The following is a 20,198-nucleotide window of genomic DNA, read 5'->3' on the forward strand; positions in this document are numbered from 1 at the left end:
CTGTCATTTACAGATAAGGAAATTAAGGCTCAAAAAGGTTAAGTAACTTTCCATGGTCACATAACTATTATAAATAGCAAAAACTGGAATTTGATTCTAGGTTTGTCTAGCTTCCAAGCTTAGCTCTTCCCACTAAACCATAAAACCTCAGCACAATTATTGTAGTGGTAGATGTACAAATTACAAAGCAAACACAGGATATAGAGAGAGACCTAACTGAAAGGAGTCTGAGATGGCTTCCTAGCATAATATCTAAACATTATGTTTGGATGGATAAATATGAGTATACCATGGTTTTTCCTTTTCATCCCTTTATAATACTGTATTGATTTCAAGAAATGAGCCTTATCCAAAATTTATTATCATCCTTAGCAATTGCTGTGCTTCTCATTAAAAGCTGTAATCTTTTTGAGAGTATTCTGATAGTTATTTGCTACTCTTTGTTATATACCCTTAGGTATATATATATAGCTTTTTGCCCCAGTTCTCTGTATGACCATTACAAATCTGAATTTATTAGAGATCTCCCTGTTTAACCACTTTAGTGTATTATTGTATCTTTCTCTTTTTTTGCACCTTATATCATGGAAGCATAGCCATCTTTTTTGTAAATTATAAAAATCCAATTACTAAGCTAATATATTACTTTTTCACATAAGTTGTAGGTTTTTAGGCTTTCACTTGGAAATAACATCCAGATTTAATGGCTTTAAATAAGGCTTTTTTAAATTATTTACTCACAAGGAAAATTTTTTAAATCCTATATCAAAAAACTGAATTGTAAAGGAATTAGTTAAATTTTTCTCAGTCACTATCGAACAAGTCATTGTTTTTATTTTTTATAATAGTAACATACACACATGTGGTGGTGACAGGGAATGAGATAGAATACAAAAGTATTTAAAGTTAAGTCTGTGACCCTAATCTGCCCTTCCCACTTATTTAGGCTCACTCCCCAGAGGTAAGCAGTTTTAATTGTTCTGGTTTTAGTTCTTTACTAAGTTTCTACCAAAGTTCTGTTTGTTGATTTGTTACCTTTTAAGTGATGTCTATTGAATCCGTATTACAGAGAATAAGGAATTTTGTTTACCTATCTTCCTCTTCTACAATTCCCAGTTTTCAGTTTTATCGTTAACTTTCACTGTTTCTTAATCTTAAATATCAAATGTGTATTCCTTTAACTTTAGACAATATCTTTTGTCTCTCATTATGTTTAAGATGAAGAAATTAAACACCTCTGAACTCCCCCTTCCATTTTTTTCACCAATCTACTTTGTCTCATGAAATTTCAATAATTTTAAAGCTGTATTTTCTTTCTTTTTCTCATAGTATTACAATGACTATGGTGATATTATTAAGGAAACACTGAGTAAAACCAGACAGATTGATAAAATTCAGTGTGCCAAGACCCTCATTCTCAGTTTACAGCAGGTAAGAAATCTAAAGGAAAGAGGTAAAGGTTAGAATTAATGTTACTGAGTACTTTTATGGGCTTAGTATGTACTAGGTATATTTTACCTCACTTAAACTAGGTCATTGTTTAAGTAATAATAAGTAGTAATTAATACATTACTATGGATACTTTCTGGTACAAAAACATGTGTTATCTGTCTTTTCTTTTGGAAGATAGTCTTATAGTACACATTTCAAATAATGAAATCCTACTAAAGTTATCTACTCTTGGACCAGATGAAATGCAAATGGATATTTTAAAAAGTACTCATCTAAAAAGAAAAATACATAAATATTTTTTTAACATATTTAATGAAGAAAGGGCAAGAATAGTATTCAAATAATGAAATAGGTCACATATATAAATCAGAGTCCCTAATAAATGCCTCATGAATTAATACAGAGATTTCAGGAGGTAGGTGGGGCTGTAGGTTTGTGTATGTAAACTTAAATACATTTATATGTCAACCAGCCCTATGAACAAAGTTAAAAACAAATGACAGGTTGGGGGAAATATTTTCAATCATACTTAATAAATCCTACAAATCAATAACAAAAACACATTCCTTAGAAAAGTGAGCAAGGGATATGAAAAGCCACTTTTCAGAAGAGAAATCTTATAAAACAATAACCCTATGAGAAGAGGCATAACTTCATTAATAATTAATAAAGGGATGCCTGGGTGGCTCAGTTGGTTAAGTGTCTGACTTTGGCTCAGGTCATGATCTTGCGTTCTGTGGGTTTGAGCCCCATGATGGGCTCTGTGCTGACAGCCCAGGGCCTGGAGCCTGCTTCAGATTCTGTGTCTCCCCCACGTTCACGCTTTGTCTCTGTCTCTCAAAAATAAATAAAACATTAAAAAAAATTTTTTTAAATAATTGATGAAATACGAATTGAAACAAAGAGATATTTGTCACTGATGAACAGATTAGCATGAATTTAAATCATTGTTAATACCAACAGTTGATAAAGATGTAGAGAAAAAGGGTCTTTTGTGAAAGAAATTGCTATTGCCAGGGCACCTCGGTGGCTCAGTTGTCAGTTAAGTGTCCGACTCTTGATTTCAGTCCAGGTCATGATTTCACAATTCGTGAGTTTGAGCCCCACATGACTGTCAGCATAGAGCCTGCTTGGGATTCTCTCTCTCTGCCCCTCCCGTGCTCTCTCTCTTTCTCTCTCTAAAAATAAATGAAGTAAACTTAAAAAAAAAATTTTTTTTTAAGAAAATTCTATTGCCTTCTTGAAATACAATTTTGCAGAATATATCAAAATTGAAGATAAATACTCCTTTTAAAAGTCACTTTTTGCTGCTAGGTATCTATAGAGGTACATGCAGGTACACACAAAGATATGTATGTAAAATATGTTTTATTGTAGCAGTCTATAATATTGAAAGATTGGAGATTCAGCAGAAGAATGGTTAAAGTGTGCAACTCTGAAGTAGCTAAAAGTTTTAAGACAAAATATTAAGTGGAAAATAGCAAGTTTTGGAGAAAGGGGAAGCTTCATGCACTGTTGGTGGAAATCCAAACTGGTACAGCCACTCTGGAAAACAGTATGGAGGTTCCTCAAAAAGTTAAAAATAAAACTGTCCAATACCCAGCAATTGCATTACTAGGTATTTACCCAAAGAATACAAAAATACTAATTGAAAGAGACACGCACATTCAAAGAGGTACACACACACACACACACACACACACACACAAAAATAAACAATGGAATATTCCTTAGCCATAAAAAAGAGTGAAATCTTGTCATTTGCAGTAGTGCGGATGGAGCTAGAGACCATCATGCTAAGCGAAACAAGTCAGAGAGACACCCCATATGATTTCTCTCATGTGGAATTTAAGAAACAAAACAGATTCTTAACAGAGAACAAACTGAGGGTTGATGGAGGGGAGGTAGGCGGGGGGATGGCTTAAATGGGTGATGGGTAGTAAGGAGGGCACTCGTTGTGATGGGCACTGGGAGTTGTATGTAAGTAATGAATCCCTAAATTCTACACCTAAAATTAGTATTACACCCTCTGTTAGCTAACTGGAATTTAAATAACAACTTGAAAAAGCGGGAAAAAACGGAGCAAGTTTCAGGACAAAATATATAGGATAGTACCATTTATATTAGAAGTTTTGTGTATGTGATATATTGGTGTGTCTAAACTAGTCTAGAAAACCTTGAAACTTTAACATAAATTACCTTTGGAGAGAAGAATAATATTTAATGGGACAGAGGAAGGAGAACTTTTATTTTTATATTACTTGAATTTTGCACAAAGAGATATTTTTTGTATTCATTTTAAGTATACATTTTAAAATTTAAGGCTATTGTGTACAACCATTTCTGAAAACATTTTGAAGTTTAAAAATTTATAAGTAATTATCTGTAAATAAATTTGAAAATCTTTTGAAGACCTGCTGTTTCTAGTCATGACACTCTGTTGGTGAAGAAAATGAGAAGGTGGACAACATAATTACTAGAAGAGCCATTTCAATGGAATGGTATGATTAGAGTGAACTGAGAGATTGGGAGTGAGGAGGTGAAGAAAAACAATGTAAACAATCCTTTTTAGGATCTTTGCCATAGAGAGAATCAAAACGATGCATTACTAGCTGACATAGGAGATAGAGTTAAGTTATGGGTTGTTTTTTTTTTTTTTATGTTGGTTTCTTTTTAAGATGCATGCAGGTAGTAGAGAGGGAATAGTTAAGGATGCAGGACAGAGCAGTAAGCATGAAAGCAAAATTGCTAAATAGGTAAAATGGAGTGAGATCTAGTAAATAAGTAGGGAGTGGCTTTAGATGAAAGCCTGGACTATTCGTATCTTATAGGGAAGACAGATATGTATAGATAAATTTAAGTGTCTGATCTTGGTGGTAGAATGATGATAGCTTTTATATTCTTTAGTACTCCAGATTTATTTGGTTGTTGTTATTTTGATACAATATGTGCAATCTATGTGTAATTTATAAAATCCCTCCACCCAGCTTAAGAACCTTTTTGTATATTTTGTTGGTGGGTAGGAAAAATCACCCCATATATCCAAATGTCTTTTTTTACATAGTGTTCTTGTCTAAAGATATAATCAGTGAAAAAAACCAACATTCTGAACCGCATATATCGTATATTGCCATCCTTATGAAACAACAAAAAGAATACGTAAATGTTTATGAATATAAAGTATATTTCTATAAGCATATTTCTTTTCCCCCAGCCTAAAATACATTATTTTTTTGTTAAAAAGAAATAAAGTCCTAGGGCACCTGGGTGGCTCAGTCGGTTAAGTGTCAACTCTTGCTTTTGGCTCAGGTCATGACCTCCTAGTTTCATGAGTTCAAGCCTCACGTCAAGCTCTGCTCTGGCAGCATGGGCTGTATGAGCTTGTGTGGGTTTCTCTGTCTCTGCCCCTCCCCGACACGTGCTGTCTCTGTCTCTTGCAAAATAAATAAAGAAACTTAAAAAAAAAAAAAAGAAATTCCTGTTCACATTTAATCACACAACTAGCATGAAAATGAGCTCAAGAAATTAGTAATGGTAGATGACTTGGAGAAGGGGAACAGTGTGACTATGGTTAAATATAAGGAGGGAAATTTTAACATGTGCCTTTTAAATATTTTTAAATTATATTACCTATTCTGATAATAAATGAAATAAATATTTCTTAGCTGTAGATTTTTCCTCTTTTTTTCTTTCAACCAGTTGTTTAATGAACTTGTCCAAGAGCAAGGTCCCAATCTAGATAGGACATCTGCCCATGTCAGTGGCATTAAAGAACTGGCACGTCGTTTTGCCCTTACGTTCGGACTGGATCAGATCAAGACACGAGAAGCAGTTGCCACACTTCACAAGTGAGTGAGCTGAATAAACCCTTTATGTTATAAAGAATTTAGTTTTACTGGAATTTAACTGAAATAAATGTTATTTGACCCATTTTTAAAGTGACAAATGATAGAATTTTTAAGTTACAATAACTTCAGAGGTTGTGTCATCTAGTTATTCTCAACTAGGAGGGCCTTTTGAATTTGAAAAATACTTCAACTCTCTATTTTGTCATTTATAAAGAATAGAAAGTAAAATTTAACAAAATATCTGGTCAGTGAGAAAATGTTATAGGAGACATGGGTTTAAAAACACTGTACTAATTTGGTCAACTTTATTTCATAACTAAAAACTGAATGACAGAAAATGTTAAATACCTTACGTTTAAATACCTCATATAGCTGCTTGGTCCCGTGACCCAACTCTGAGAACCAAAGTTTCTGACAATCTAATGCCCTTTCCAGGGTATTGTGTTACCCCTATAAGATACATACAGGAATTTAGCTTTGTGGTTATTCAGCTATTTTTCATATTATTTGCTACAACTAATACTTTTCTACTGTAAATAATAGAATACTAATAGATATGTATGTCATACAAATTAACATTGTTTTGCCCTTCAAATTTATCGGATTTTACTTCCTTCAGTGATGATTTTCCTGCCTTTTCAACTACTTTGAAATTCTAGCCCATTGAGAGAACTACACTACTTATCTGGAAAAATAAGATGTTATTTTCTTTTACTTCAGGGATGGCATAGAGTTTGCCTTTAAATACCAAAATCAGAAAGGACAAGAATATCCCCCTCCTAATCTGGCTTTCCTGGAAGTATTAAGTGAATTTTCTTCTAAACTTCTTCGACAGGACAAAAAGACTGTGTAAGTTACTTTCATCATGATACCCTTGTAATTTTAAATGTTTTATTTTTTGGAAAAATGTTAGTCATCTAGATATAATTACTGTTGATAACATATGCTGATTGTTTTAAGGAACCATAGTTTTCTTGCAAGCATCTGTATAATTGTTCTTTCACTGTTCACCTTTAGTACTCCAGAATTTGCAAGATTAAATTGAGTAAGTGGGCAATGACTTCTTTTCTTATTCCACAATTCAAAGAAGTAGGAACATTGGCTTAGCCATTGTGTAACCCTTTCTTTTTTCCTCTTACATTAATTATATTTTAGTTTTACAGTTGACTCTTGAACAACATGGGTTAGGGGTGCAGACCTCCTCACAATCAAAAATCGTGTTTTAACTTTTTTTTAATTTAAAATAAAAGGGTATTTATTAAATTTTAAATTTCACACTTTTTTAATGTTATTTTTTATTACTTAAATATAGTTGACATACGATATTATGTTAGTTTCAGGTATATAACATAGTGACTCAGGAATTCTATACATAACACAGTGCTCACCATGGTAAATTTAGTAACTGTCATGATACAACATTATTACAGTATTATTGACTATACCCTCTATGCTGTACTGTGTAACTTTTGACTTCCCAAAAACTTAACTATTTGTAGCCTATTAATGACTAGAAGCCTTACCGATAATAGTTAACATCTTTCATATGTTATATGTATTTTATGCTTTCTTATAATAAAGTAAGCTAGAGAAAAGAAAATGTTAAAGTCATAAGAGAAAATATATTTATGGTATGTAGTGTATTGAAAAAAAATCCACATTTAAGTGGACGTGCACAATTCAAATCCATGTTCAAAGGTAAACTGAATTTTTTATTTGACTTGGTCCAAGAAGATTGATTTATTTTTCTATTTTTTTATTTTTGATAACTGATAATAGTTTAAAGAAGTAATATATGCAGTTTTCATAAAAAATATTGATGGGATACTGAATTTTATGAATTTGGTAGAAAGGTATATCAGTTGTAATAATGCTAAATAAACAGAAATTTGGAGAGACAGTTAAAAATCATATGAATATGAGTGATAATTCTAAGGAGAGATGCCGACTTCATTTGGTCAAAAAAGATTTATTAAACAATATGGTCAGGTACTGTTGTATAACTGTTATTCTAGTATGCCCAGGCAGCGAACAATACAAAGTTTCTAATGTAAGGGAGACACAACATAAAATAGGAACAAGAGTCTCAGGCACTGAAATAGAATAATATGATAGAGAATGAGTGATGTTGGGTATTTGTGTGTGTGTGGGGGGGGGGGTGGTTAGTTTGAAAACTTATTTATTCTGGGCATTTACAGATATACATTTTCCTCTGAGCATTACTTTAGTTGCATCTTACAGATTCTGATATGTTGCATTTATGTTTTCATTCATCTCAGTGACTTTCTCATTTTCTTTGTGATGTATTCTTTTATCTTAGTTATTAAGGAGTATTTTATTTAATTTCCACATATTTGTGAATTTCCAAATTTTCCTTCGGTTATTGATTTCTCATTTCATTACATTGTGGTTAGAGAACATGAATTTTTTTAATTAATTTTTTTAATGTTTTATTCATTTTTTTGAGAGAAAGAGACACAGTGTGCAGGGGAGGGGAAGAGAGAGAGGAGACACAGAATCTGAAACAGGCTCCAGGCTCTGAGCAGCCGGCACGAACTGTAAGATCATGACCTGAGCCGAAGTTGGACGCTTAACCAACTGAGCCACCCACATGCCCCGAGAACATGCTTTGTATAATTTTATCCTTTCAAATTTATTCAGGCTTGTTTTATAGACCAATATATGGTCTATTCTAGAGAATGTTCCATATGTACTTCAGGAGAATATGTATTCTTCTGCTGGTGTTCAGTGGTGTTGAGGTATCTGTTAGGTCAGGTGGCATATGGTTGGTTTTGTTTTTTTTTTTTAATAGCGTTGTTCAAGTCTTCTATTTCTTTGTTAATATTTTGTCTAGTTCTATCCATTATTGAGGGTGGGGTATTGAAGTCTCCTCAACTATTACTGAATTGTTATTTTTCCTTTCAAATTTGTCGATTTTTTGCTTCATGCCTTTTGAGGCTAGCCCTTTTGTTAGGTGTATTTATGTGTATACTTGTGCCTTCCTGATGGATTGACTCTTAAATAGCATTATAAAATGTCATTCCCTGGCTCTAGTAACTTTTGTCTTATTCTATTTTGTCTGATACTAATATAACCACTCCAGTTGTATTTTATTTACTGTTTGCATGGTATACTTTTTTTCCATCCTTTCACTTTCTGGCTTTTTGTCTTTGAATGTAAACTCTGCTTCTTATAGATAGAGTGTAGTTTGATCATGTTTTGGGTTGTTGTTTGTTTTTTTTTTCTCTAAGTAGGCTTCACACCCAGCACAGAGCCCACTGTGGGGATTGAACAAGACCTGAGCTGAGATCAAGAGTCAGACACTTCACTTTCTGCCATTATACTGTTTGCTTCTATAGATCTATTTTTGCTATTTCCTCCCTTATTGCCTTTTTTATATATTTTTTAAAATTATTTTTTAATTTACATCCAAGTTAGCATATAGTGTAACAATGATTTCAAGAGTAGATTCCTTAATGCCCTTACCCATTTAGCCCATCCCCCCTCCCACAAGCCCTCCAGCAACCCTGTTTGTTCTCTGTATTTAAGAGTCTCTTATGTTTTGTCCCCCTCCCTGTTTTTATATTAGTTTTGCTTCCCTTCCCTTATGTTCATCTGTTTTGTATCTTAAAGTCCTCATGTGAGTGAAGTCATATGATATTTGTCTTTCTCTAATTTCACATAGGGTAATACCCTCTTGTTCCATCCACATTGTTGCAAATGACAAGATTTCATTATTTTTGATTGCTGAATAATACTCCATTGTATATATATACCACATCTTTTTTATCCATTCATCCATCGATGGACATTTGGGCTCTTTCCGTACTTTGGCTATTGTTGATAGTGCTGCTGTAAACATTGGGGTGCATGTGCCCCTTTGAAACAGCACACCTGTATACTTTGGATAAATAGCTACTAGTGCAATTGCTGGATCATAGGGTAGTTCTATTTTTAATTTTTTGAGGAGCCTCCATACTATTTTTCACAGTGGCTGCACCAGTTTGCATTCCCACCGGCAATGCAAAAGAGATCCTCTTCCTCTGCATCCTTGCCAACATCGGTGGTTGCCTGAGTTGTTAATGTTAACTGTTCTGACAGATGTGAGGTGATATCTCATTGTGGTTTTGATTTGTATTTCCCTGATGATGAGTGATGTTGAGCATTTTTTCATGTGTTGGTTGGCCATCTGGATGTCTTCCTTGGAGAAGTGTCTGTTCATGTCTTTTGCCCATTTTTTCACTGGATTATCTGTTTTTTTGGGTGATGAGTTTGAGAAGTTCTTTATAGATTTGGATACTACCCTTTATCTGATATGTCATTTGCAAATATCTTCTCCCATTCTGTCAGTTGCCTTTTAGTTTTGCTGGTTGTTTTCTTGGCTGTGCAGAAGCTTTTTATTTTGATGAGGTCCCAATAGTTCATTTTTGCTTTTGTTTACCTTGCCTCCAGAGACATGTTGAGTAAGAAGTTGCTGTGGCCAAGGTCAAAGAGGTCTTTGCCTGCTTTCTCCTCTAGGATTTTGATGGCTTCCTGTCTTACATTTAGGTCTTCCACCCATTTTGAGTTTAGTTTTGTGTATGGTGTAAGAAAGTGGTCCAGGTTCATTCTCCTGCATGTCGCTGTCCAGGTTTCCCAGCACCACTTGTTGAAGAGACTATCTTTATTCCACTGGATATTCTTTCCTGCTTTGTCAAAGATTAGTTGGCCATGACTTCTTTTATATTAAGTGGATATTTTCTAGTGTAACATTTTACTTCCAAATTATTTAAAATTTTTTTCTTTTTAATGTTTATATTTGAGAGAGAGTGTGAGTGAGTGTGAGCAGGGGAGGGGCAGAGAGATATGGAGGAGACAGAATCTGAAGCAGACTCTGAGCTGTCAGCACAGAGCCCACTGTAGGGCTTGAACTCACAAGCCATGAGATCATGTTGGACACCCAACTGACTGAGACACCCAGGTGTCCCTTACTTCAAAATTACTTAATTGTACTTTTTTAGTTATGTCCTTAGTGGGTTTATGTAGGCCTTAAAATATACATCTTATCAAAATTTCTTCAAATTTACTCTAGGGAAATATAAAAACTTTACTTCTATATAGCTTTTCTTTTCTTTTTTTAATGTTTATTTATTTTTTTGAAAGAGAGAGAGACAGAGCATGAGTAGGGTAGGGACAGAGAGAGAGACACAGAATCTGAAGCAGGCTCCAGGCTCTTCTGAGCTGTCAGCACAGAGCCCAACGCGGGGCTCGAACCCATGAACCGTGAGATCGTGACCTGAGCTGAAGTCGGATGTTTAACTGACTGAGCTACCCAGGTGCCCCTATATAGCTCCATTTCTATTCTTTTTTGTGTCATTATTGTTACACATACTGCATCTAAATATGTTACACACCCAACAACACATCATTATAATTATATTTGATATAATTGTATGTCTTTTAAATACACTGAGAGAAGAAATGGAGCCAAGTATACATTTATTATAGAGTTTGTTATAGTAACCTTTTTTTTAATGTTTATTTATTTTTGAGAGAGAGTGTGAGTGGGGGCAGGGCAGAGACAGAGTGGGACAGAGGATCCGAGGTGGGCTCTGCTCTGACAGCAGAGCCCGATGTGGGCTCAAACTCACAAACCATGAGATTGTGACCTGACTTGAAGTTGGACACTTAACTGACTGAGCCACCCAGGGGCCTGTTATATTATTAATCTTATTTGCCCTTTCTGGTTCTCCTCATTTCTTTCTGTGGATTTGATATACCATCTGGCATCATTTCCTTACACTAATATATCTTTGCTCCCACCTATTTCTTTTGTATTTATTATCAAATATATTACATTTCTATGTTATTGGCTCAACAATACAGTGATACATATTATTTTATACAATTCTTGTTTAAATTAGTGAAAAGAATAAATATGCAATTATATTGGCCTTCATAACTACTTAATAATTACCTTTTAGCTCTCTTTGTTTTTTCATGTGTATTCTCTGGCATCATTTGCTTTCAGCCTGAAGAACATCTTTTATTGTTTCTTTTAAGTCAGGTCAGCCAGCAACTAATTCTCTATTTTTATTCCTTCTAGGAGTGTCTTTATTTTATCTTTAGCTTTGAAATAGAGTTTTGCTAGATAAAATATTCTGATTTGATAGTGTGTTACTTTCAGTACATTGATGATGCTGTCCCACTGACTTCTGGCCTCCATTGCATCTGATGAGAAATCATGAGTTACTTGCTCTTCTTTCAAGAGTTTTCCTTTAGTGTTAGCTTTTAGCATTTTGCCTATGATGCATCGGGGTGTGGGTCTTTTTGAATTTATCTTGCTTGGACTTTGTTGAGCTTTGATAATGTGTAGATTAATGTTTTTCACCAAATTTGGAAGTATTAACTATTATATCTTTTTTTTTTTTTCTATTATATCTTTAAATGCATTTCTACTCCTTTCTTCTCCTGGTATTTCCACTACACCTATCAGTGCACTTAATGGTATCGCACATTTCTGAGGCTCTGTTCATTTTTCTTTATTCTTTCTCTCTGCTCTTCAGAATACATAATTTCTACTGATGTATATTCAAGATTACCAACTATTTATTCTGCCAGTTCAAATCTGTTGAGCCCCATAGAGAATTCTTAATTTGTTATTGTAATTTACAACTGCAAAATTTCCATTTGTTCTCTTTTTATCATTTCTTTTTATTCTTCTTATTCTCTATTTAATGAGATAGTGACATATTTTTCATTCCTTATGTATATATTTTTTTAGTTCTTTGAACATATTTAAAATATTGCTTTGCAATCTTTATGGGCCACTGTTTTTATTGCTCACTTTTTTACTGCTACATGTAGGTCATATTTCCCTATTTCTTTGCATGTCTCATAATTTTTTGTTTAAAACTGAACAATTTAGATAATATGTTGCATACATGATACGTTGTGAAATAATTTAGGTACACTTCATACCAATTCGCTGCACCCCTAGAGATTGATGTTGTTTGCTGGGTCATTTGTTTAGAGATTTGGATGAACAAACTATGAAGTCTATTTCTCTTACAGTGTGCAGCCTCTGCTATCCCTACTCAGATTTTTCCCCTTTTTTTTTTTTTTTTTTTTTTATCATTTGGCTTGAATTCCTAGGAGTCAAGCCTATGTCAGCATTAGACTCATTAATCAAAGGTTGTGCTTAAACCTCCTTGGCCATTTAGGTTTTTACTTTTTACTCTTTGTTGTGTGTGTCGCTTGAAGACTGCTGTCACAATTCAGGGGTGTTATTTTGCTCCACAGTCAGCCAGAAGACTAGCAGCTTGGAAGTTCCCTCTCTCATTGCTCCTGAGAAGGGGCAGCCTTGGGTATGTGCAGTCTTCCAAACTAACAGAGAACGATTTGATTTGATTTGATTTGATTAAGCTTAATTTTTAGAGAAGTTTTAGGTTCACAGCAAAATTGAGGGGAAGGTAAGGAGAATTCCCATGTATCACTCTGCCCTTACACATGTATAGTCTCCCCATTATCAGCATCTACCACCAAGATGATACACTTGTTATAATTGATAAACCTACCTTGACATATCATAATCGCCAAAGTTCATGATTGGTTACATTATAGTTCATTCTTGAAGTACATTCTGTGGGTTTAGACAAATGTATAATGACATGCATCCATCATTATGGAATCATACAGAGTATTTTATTCACTTCCCTAAAAATCCTCTGTGCTGTGCTTGTTCATCTTTCCTCTCATCACCAAAACCCTAGCAACCACTGATGATTTTACTGTTTCCATAGTTTTGCCTTTTCCAGAATGTTATATGGTTGGAATCACAAAGTATGTAGCCTTTTCAGATAAGCTTCTTTCACTTAGTGTAATATGCGTGTAAAGTTCCTCCATGTCCTTTCATGGCTTGTTAAGCTCATTTCTTTTTCATGTTGAGAATTATACCATTGTCTAGAAATACCACAATTGATTTAGCCATTTACCTACTGAAGGACATCTTGGTTGCTTCCAAATTTTGGCAATTATGAATGAAGCTGATATAAACATCCCTGTGTAGGTAATTGTAAGGACTTAAATTTTTAAGTCTTTTGGGTAAATACTAAGGCTTGTGATTGCTGGATCACATGGTAAGAGTGTGTTTAGTTTTATAAGAAACTGCAAAACTATCTTCCAAAGTTTCTGTACCATTTTCTATTCCTATCAGCAATGTATGAGAGTTTCTTTTGTTCCACATCCTCACCAGGATTCGGTGTTGTCATTGTTTCAGATTTTGGCCATTCTAATAGGTGTATAGTTGTGTCTTATTTTTTTTTTAATTTTTTTTAATGTTTATTTTTGAGAGAAACAGAGCGTGAGTGGTGGAGGGGCAGAGAGAGAGGGAGATGCAGAATCAGAAGCTGGCTCCAGGCCCCAAGCAGTCAGCACAGAGCCCGACACGGGGCTTGACCTCACAAACTGAGATCATGACCTAAGCTGAAGTCAGACACTTGACCCACTGAACCACCCAGGTGCCCCTAGTTGTGTCTTATTTTAATTTTGCATTTCCTTGATGACATATGATGTGGAGCAACTTTTAATGTGCTTAATTTGCCATCTGTATATTTTCTTTGGTGAGGTATCTGTTCAGATGTGTAGCCCATTTTTAAATTAGGTTGTTTGTTTTCTTATTGTTGAGTTTTAAGAGTTGTTTCTATATGTTAGATAGCAATTCCTTTATCAGATATGTATTTTGCAAATATTTTCTCCCAGTCTGTGGTTGTCTTCTCTTTCTCTAGACAGTGTCTTTTGCAGAACAGAAGTTTTTAATTTTAATTAACTCTGCCTTATCAATTATTATTCCAGGGACCCTGCCTTCGGTGTTGTAAAAAGTCATTGCCATACCCTGGGTTATCTAGGTTTTCTCCTATATTATTTTGTAGGAGTTTTATAGTCTTACATTTTACATTTATAAATTTTACATTTACAAAATGGTTTATAATCCATTTTGAGTTGGTTTTTGTGAACAACGTAAGCTCTGTGTCTAGACTCATTTATTTGCTTTGCACATCCAGTTGTTCATTTATTGAAGAGACTGCTTTTACTCCATTTTATTACCTTTGCTCCTTTGTCACAAAGATCAGTTGATTATATTTATGTGGGCCTGTTTCTGGGTTCTCTTTTCTGTTCCTTTGATCTATATGTCTATTCATTGGCCAGTACCACACTATCTTAGTTACTATAGATTTTTTTCTCATTTTTCCAGCCTTATTGAGATAAATTTGACATATAGCATTGTATAAGTTTAAGGTATACAGTATGATGATGGTATACTTATATTTTGCAAAATGATTTTACTTTAGCTTTATAGTAAGTTTTACAATTGTATCGTGTCAGTCTTCGAACTTAGTTGCTCTCCCTCAGTACTGGCTATTCTGGGTCTTTTGCCTCTCCATATAAAACTTAGAATCCACTTGTCAATATCCACAAAATAACTTGCTGAGATTTTGGTTGGAACTGCATGGACTATATAGATCAAGTTAGAAAGAACTGACTTAGTACTTTGTCTTTGTAGGCATGAACATGGAATGTGTCTCCATATATTTAGTTCTTTCATTTCATTCATCAGTTTTGTAGTTTTCCTCATATAGGTATTGTATATTTTTTGTTAGATTTATATCTTAATTCATTTTCAGGGGTGCAGATGTAAATGGCTTTATGTTTTTAATTTCAAATTCCACTTGTAACTTTGTATCCTGCAACCTTGCTGCAATTGCATGTTAGTTCCAGGAGGGATTTTCTGTCAGTTCTTTAGGATTTTGTACATAGACAATCGTGTCATCTGCAAATAATAACTGATTTCTTCCTTCCTACTCTGTATACTTTATATTTCCTTTTTTGTCTTATTGAATTAACTAGAATTTCCAGTACAGTGTTGAAAAGGATTGGTGAGCAGGGACATTCTTGTCTTATACCTGATTTACTGGGAAATCTTCAAGTTTTTCACCATTAAGCATGTTAGCTATACGGTTTTTTGTAGATTGTATTTATCAAATTGAGAAAATCCCCTTTTATTCCTGATTTAGTGAGAGTTTTTATCAAGGATTGGTGTTGTGTTTTGTCAAATTCTTTTTCTATATTTATTGATAAGATACTGATTTTTCTTCTTTAGCCTGTTGATGTGATAGAATATATTAATTGATTTTCAAGTGTTGAACCAGCTTTGCATACCTGGGTTACATCCCACTTGATCATAGTGTATATATTTATTTTTCAGTACATTGTTGGATTCAGTTTGCTCATATTTTGATGAGGATTTTTGCTTTATATTCACGAAGATAATTAGTCTGTAGTTTTCTTGTAATATCTTTGTCTGATTTTGGTATTAGGATAATGCTGGCCTCGTAGAATGAGGTAGAAAGTACTGCTTCTGCTTTTGTCATCCGAAAGAGACTGTAGAGAATTGGTAGGTTTATTCCTTAAACATTTGGTAGAATCACCAGTTAACTCATTTGAGCTTGGTGCTTCCTGCTTTGGAAAGTTATTAGTTATTGAATCAATTTATTTAATAGATATAGGCCTTTTCAGATTGTCCATTTCTTCTTGTGTGAAATTGGCAAGTTGTGTGTTTCAAGGAATTGGTCTGTTTCATCTGGATTATCAAATATGCAGGCACAGATTTGTTTATAGTATTCCTTTATTCTCCTGTTAATGTCCGTAGGATTTGTAATGATGTTTTCTCTTTAATTTCTGGTATTAATAATTTGTAGCTTCTCTTCCCCCCAACTCTTTTAGGCTGACTAATCAATTTTATTGATCTTTTCAAAGAACCAGCTTTTGATTTGCTGATACTATGTATTGCTTTATGTTTTTAATTTCATTGATTTCTACTCTAATTTTTAGTGTTTCTTTTCTTTCACTTTGGATTCAATTTGGTCATCTTTTTCTAGTTTTCTAGGGTAGAAGCTTCTAGATTATTGATTTTGGATTTTTCTTTTCTGATATGTGCATTCAATGCTGTAATTTCCCTCTAACCATTGCTTTCACTGCATTACACAAATTTTGAAGTGCTATTATTTTCATTTCATTTCCATTTAAAATTTCCCTTGGGATTTCTTCTTTGTATCATGTGTTAAAGTGTATTCTTTAATCTCCATGTATCTTTCTGATACTGATTTCTAGTTTAATTCCATTGTGATCTAAGAGCAGACATTGTATGATTTCTGTTCTTTTAAATTTGTTAAGATGTGTTTTGTGACTGGGGTGCCTTGGTGGCTCAGTTTGTTGAGCGTCCAACTCTTGATTTTGGCTCAAGTCATGATATAACAGTTCCTGAGATCAAAACCCCACATTGGGTTCTGCACTGACACCTCAGAGCCTTCTGGGGATTCTCTCTCTGTCCCTCCCCTGCTTGAGTGCATGGGCTCGCTTTCTCGCCCTCCTTCCCTCACTTGCAAAATAAATAAGTAAAAACATTAAAAAAAAAAAAAAAAAGATGTGTTTTATGACCTAAAATGTGATCTCTTGGTGAATGTTACAGGTGAATTTGAAAAAAATACGTATTCTGCTTTTGGATAGGATTAGTCTTGTAGATGTTAATTATATCCACTTGACTGATGGTGTATTTGATTTCAACTATGTCCTTACTGATTTTTCTGGCTACTGAATCTGTCCATTTCTGATAGAGGATTAAGTCTCCAACTGTGATAGTGGATTCATGTATTTCTAATTGCAGTTTCTCTTTACAATTAGTTTTGCCTCACATAGTTTGATGCTCTGTTTTAAGGCACATACATGGTAAGAATTATTACCTTTTTTGGAGAACTGACTCCTTTATCATTATGTAATACCCTTCTTTATCCCTGATAACTTTCTGTACTTTGAAGTCTGCTCTGAAATTAATATAACTACTCTTGGTTTCTTTTGATTAGTGTTTGCATGGTATAACTTTTTCCATCCATTTACTTACTTTTATTTTATATGTCTTTACATTTAAAGTGGATTTTTTGTAGGCAGCCTATACTTAGGTCATGTTTTTTGATCCACTCTGGCAATCTTTTACTTGGTGCACTTTTATACCATTGATGTTCAGATTGATTATTAATACAGTTGGATTAATACCTAACCATATTCCTTACTATTTCTGTTTGTTGCTCTTATTTTTTTGTCTTCCACTCTTTTTCTGCTGTTTGTAAAAAGTTTTAATTAAGCATTTTATGATACCATTTGTTCTACTTTCTTAGCATATTGATACTTTTTTTTAAGTGGTTGCCCTAAAATTTGCAATGTGCATTTACAATTAATCCAAATCCACTTTTAAATAGTACTCTATCACTTCATGAATAGTATGAGTACCTTATAATAACAAAATAATCCTAATTTCTCCCTCCTGTCCCTTGTATCATTGCTGTCATTCTTTTCATTTAATATATAAGCATATGTAATCATATATATCTATGCATATACGTGATATATACATAAGCATACATAATCAAATACATTGTTGGTGTTATTTTGAACAAAAATTTCCTTTGTTAGATCAGTTAAGAAAAATAAAAGTTTTTATTTTAGGGGTGCCTGGGTGGCTCAGTTAAGCCTCAGACTTCGGCTCAGGTCACCATCTCATGGGTCATGAATTTAACCCCCGCGCTGGGCTATGTGCTGACAGCTCAAAGCCTGGAGCCTTTTTTCAGATTCTGTGTCTCCCTCTCTCTCTGTCCCTCCCTGCATGCTCGCTCCCTCTCTCTTTCTCTCTCTCACAAAAATAAATAAATATTTTTTAAAATTTTAAGTTTTTATTTTACCTGCACTTATTCCTTCTTCATTGTTCTTCCTTACTTTATATAGATTCATGTCTGTGACCTATATTACTTTCCTTCACTCTAACGCACTTATTTTAACAAATTTTGGAAAGCAGGTCTACTGGCAACAAATTCTCTCAATTTTTATTTGCCTGAGAAAGTCTTCATTTTTCCTTCACTTTGAAGGAGAGTTTTGTAGGGCACAGAATTTTAGTTTGGTGGGGTTTTTCTCTTAACACTTTACTCCACTCTTTTCTTGCTTGCATGGTTTCTGAGAAGTTAGGTATAATTCATATCATTATTCCCCTGTGTGTGAAGCATTTTTTTTCCTCTGGCTTCTTTCAGGATTTTTCCTTTGCCTTGGATTTTCTATAGTTTGAAAACAGTATGCTTAGATATAGTTCTTCTGTCATTTTATCCTGCTTGGTATTCTCTGAGTTTCCTGGATCTGTGGCTTGGTATCTGACATTAATTTGGGAAAATTCTCTGCCATTTCTGGGTTTGTTTGTTTTTTTAATTTTTGTCTTTGTTTATTTTTGAAGGAGAGAGCATGAACGGGGGAGAGGCAGAGAGAGAAGGAGACATAGAATCCAAAGCAGACTCCAGGTTCTGAGCTGTCAGTAAGGAGCCCAACGCAGGGCTCAAACTCATAAACTATGAGATCATGACCTGAGCCGAAGCTGGATGACTTAACAGACTGAGCCACCCAGGCACCCCTGCCATTTCTGTTTTCAATTATTGTTGCTGTTGTTCTTTTCTTGCTTCCCCTTGACATTCTCAATATGTTAACACCTTTTGTAGTTGTATTATAGTTGGATATTCTAGTTTCCTCCATCATCATTCTCTTTGCTTTCAGTTTTCAAAGATTATGTTGTTGTGTCCCCTAGAGCAGAGGCTTTTCCTTCAGCTGTGTCCAGTCTACTGATAAACTGATCAGAGGCATTCTTTGTTTCTTTTACAGTTTTTATCTCTAGCATTTCTTTTGGTTCTTAGGATTTCCATCTGTCTGCTTTTGTTGCTCATCTGTTCTTGCATGCTGTCTACTTTTCCCATTAGAGCCCTTAGCATATTGATCATAGTTGTTTTAAATTGCCAGTCTGATAATTCTCATATTTCTACCATGTCTGATTCTGATGTTTGCTCTGTCCTTTGAATCGTAATTTTGCCTTTTGGTATGCCTTATAATTTTTTCTTGATTAGCAGATGTGATGTACTGGGTAAAAGGAACTACTATAAATATACCTTTAGTAATATAGTAATGAGGTATGGGAGGAGGGGAAGCAATCTATAATCTCAGATTATAGGTTTGTGTCTTAGTGAGCCTGTGCCTCTGGACTGCGAACTCCTCAAGTATTTCTCACTTCTTTCTTAACCCGTAGTTGGGACATAATGGGTGGAGTGGGCTGGAGTTGGTATTTCCCTTCCCCCGGATTGGTTAACATCCAGTAATATCCCAGTAAGTTGTGCTCTGCTTTACCAGTTTCCCCTGAGGAGAGGCTTTGTTAAAAACAATATACTCTGGCAGATTTCAAAATGATATCTTTTTCCTCTCCCCTTGCTGGAAGCACAGAGGAGTTTGCTCTAATGTTTACTGTGGAAACCTGGTTGAACTTCTGGAGGTAAATCTCATATTATGGGGAGGTCCCCCTGGACTGGACCCTGGACAGGGTCCTCCTGGAATTTTGAACTCTCAGACTTGTCCACAGTGAACCTCCAACAATTTGTGAATTAAAATTTTTTAATGTTTGTTTATTTTTGAAGAAGAGACGGAACATGAATGGGGGAGAGGCAGAGAGAGAGGGAGACACAGAATCTGAAGCAGGCTCCAGGCCCTGAGCTATCAAGCACAGAGCCTGATGGGGGCTCAAACTCAGAGCAGTGAGATCGTGACCTGAGCCGAAGTTAGATGCTTAACGGACTGAGCCACCCAGGCACCCCCAGTTTGTGAATTACAGCTCAGGTTTTCCTACTCCAGCACTGGTTCTCAAGTTAGTTTCCACTAGTGAGTTTGTTCCAATAAGCTGTTGCCTCCTATATTCACATATATCTCCCAATCTTGGGGACAGCTATTTTCCTCTCTTATGGATCCAGGAAGTTGCTGATTTTTTAGTCTGTTGACCTTTTTACTTGT

General features: G+C 34.6%; 1 protein-coding gene across 3 annotated transcripts in view; it reads left to right on the forward strand.

Annotated features, from left to right (window-relative positions):
* Positions 1 to 20,198, forward strand: part of STAG1 (STAG1 cohesin complex component) — a 401,929-nt gene that overhangs the window by 369,645 nt on the left and 12,086 nt on the right. For all 3 annotated transcript variants that reach the window (XM_060638731.3, XM_078432318.2, XM_060638735.3), the window contains 3 exons: positions 1,330 to 1,431; positions 5,152 to 5,300; positions 6,021 to 6,149. In XM_060638731.3, coding sequence (XP_060494714.1) covers positions 1,330 to 1,431; positions 5,152 to 5,300; positions 6,021 to 6,149 — 380 coding nt within the window. The remainder of the gene's footprint in view (positions 1 to 1,329; positions 1,432 to 5,151; positions 5,301 to 6,020; positions 6,150 to 20,198) is intronic.

This window comes from Panthera onca, chromosome C2, assembly GCF_046562875.1.
Source record: "Panthera onca isolate mPanOnc1 chromosome C2, mPanOnc1 haplotype 2, whole genome shotgun sequence".
NCBI classification, from domain to species: Eukaryota; Metazoa; Chordata; class Mammalia; order Carnivora; family Felidae; genus Panthera; species Panthera onca.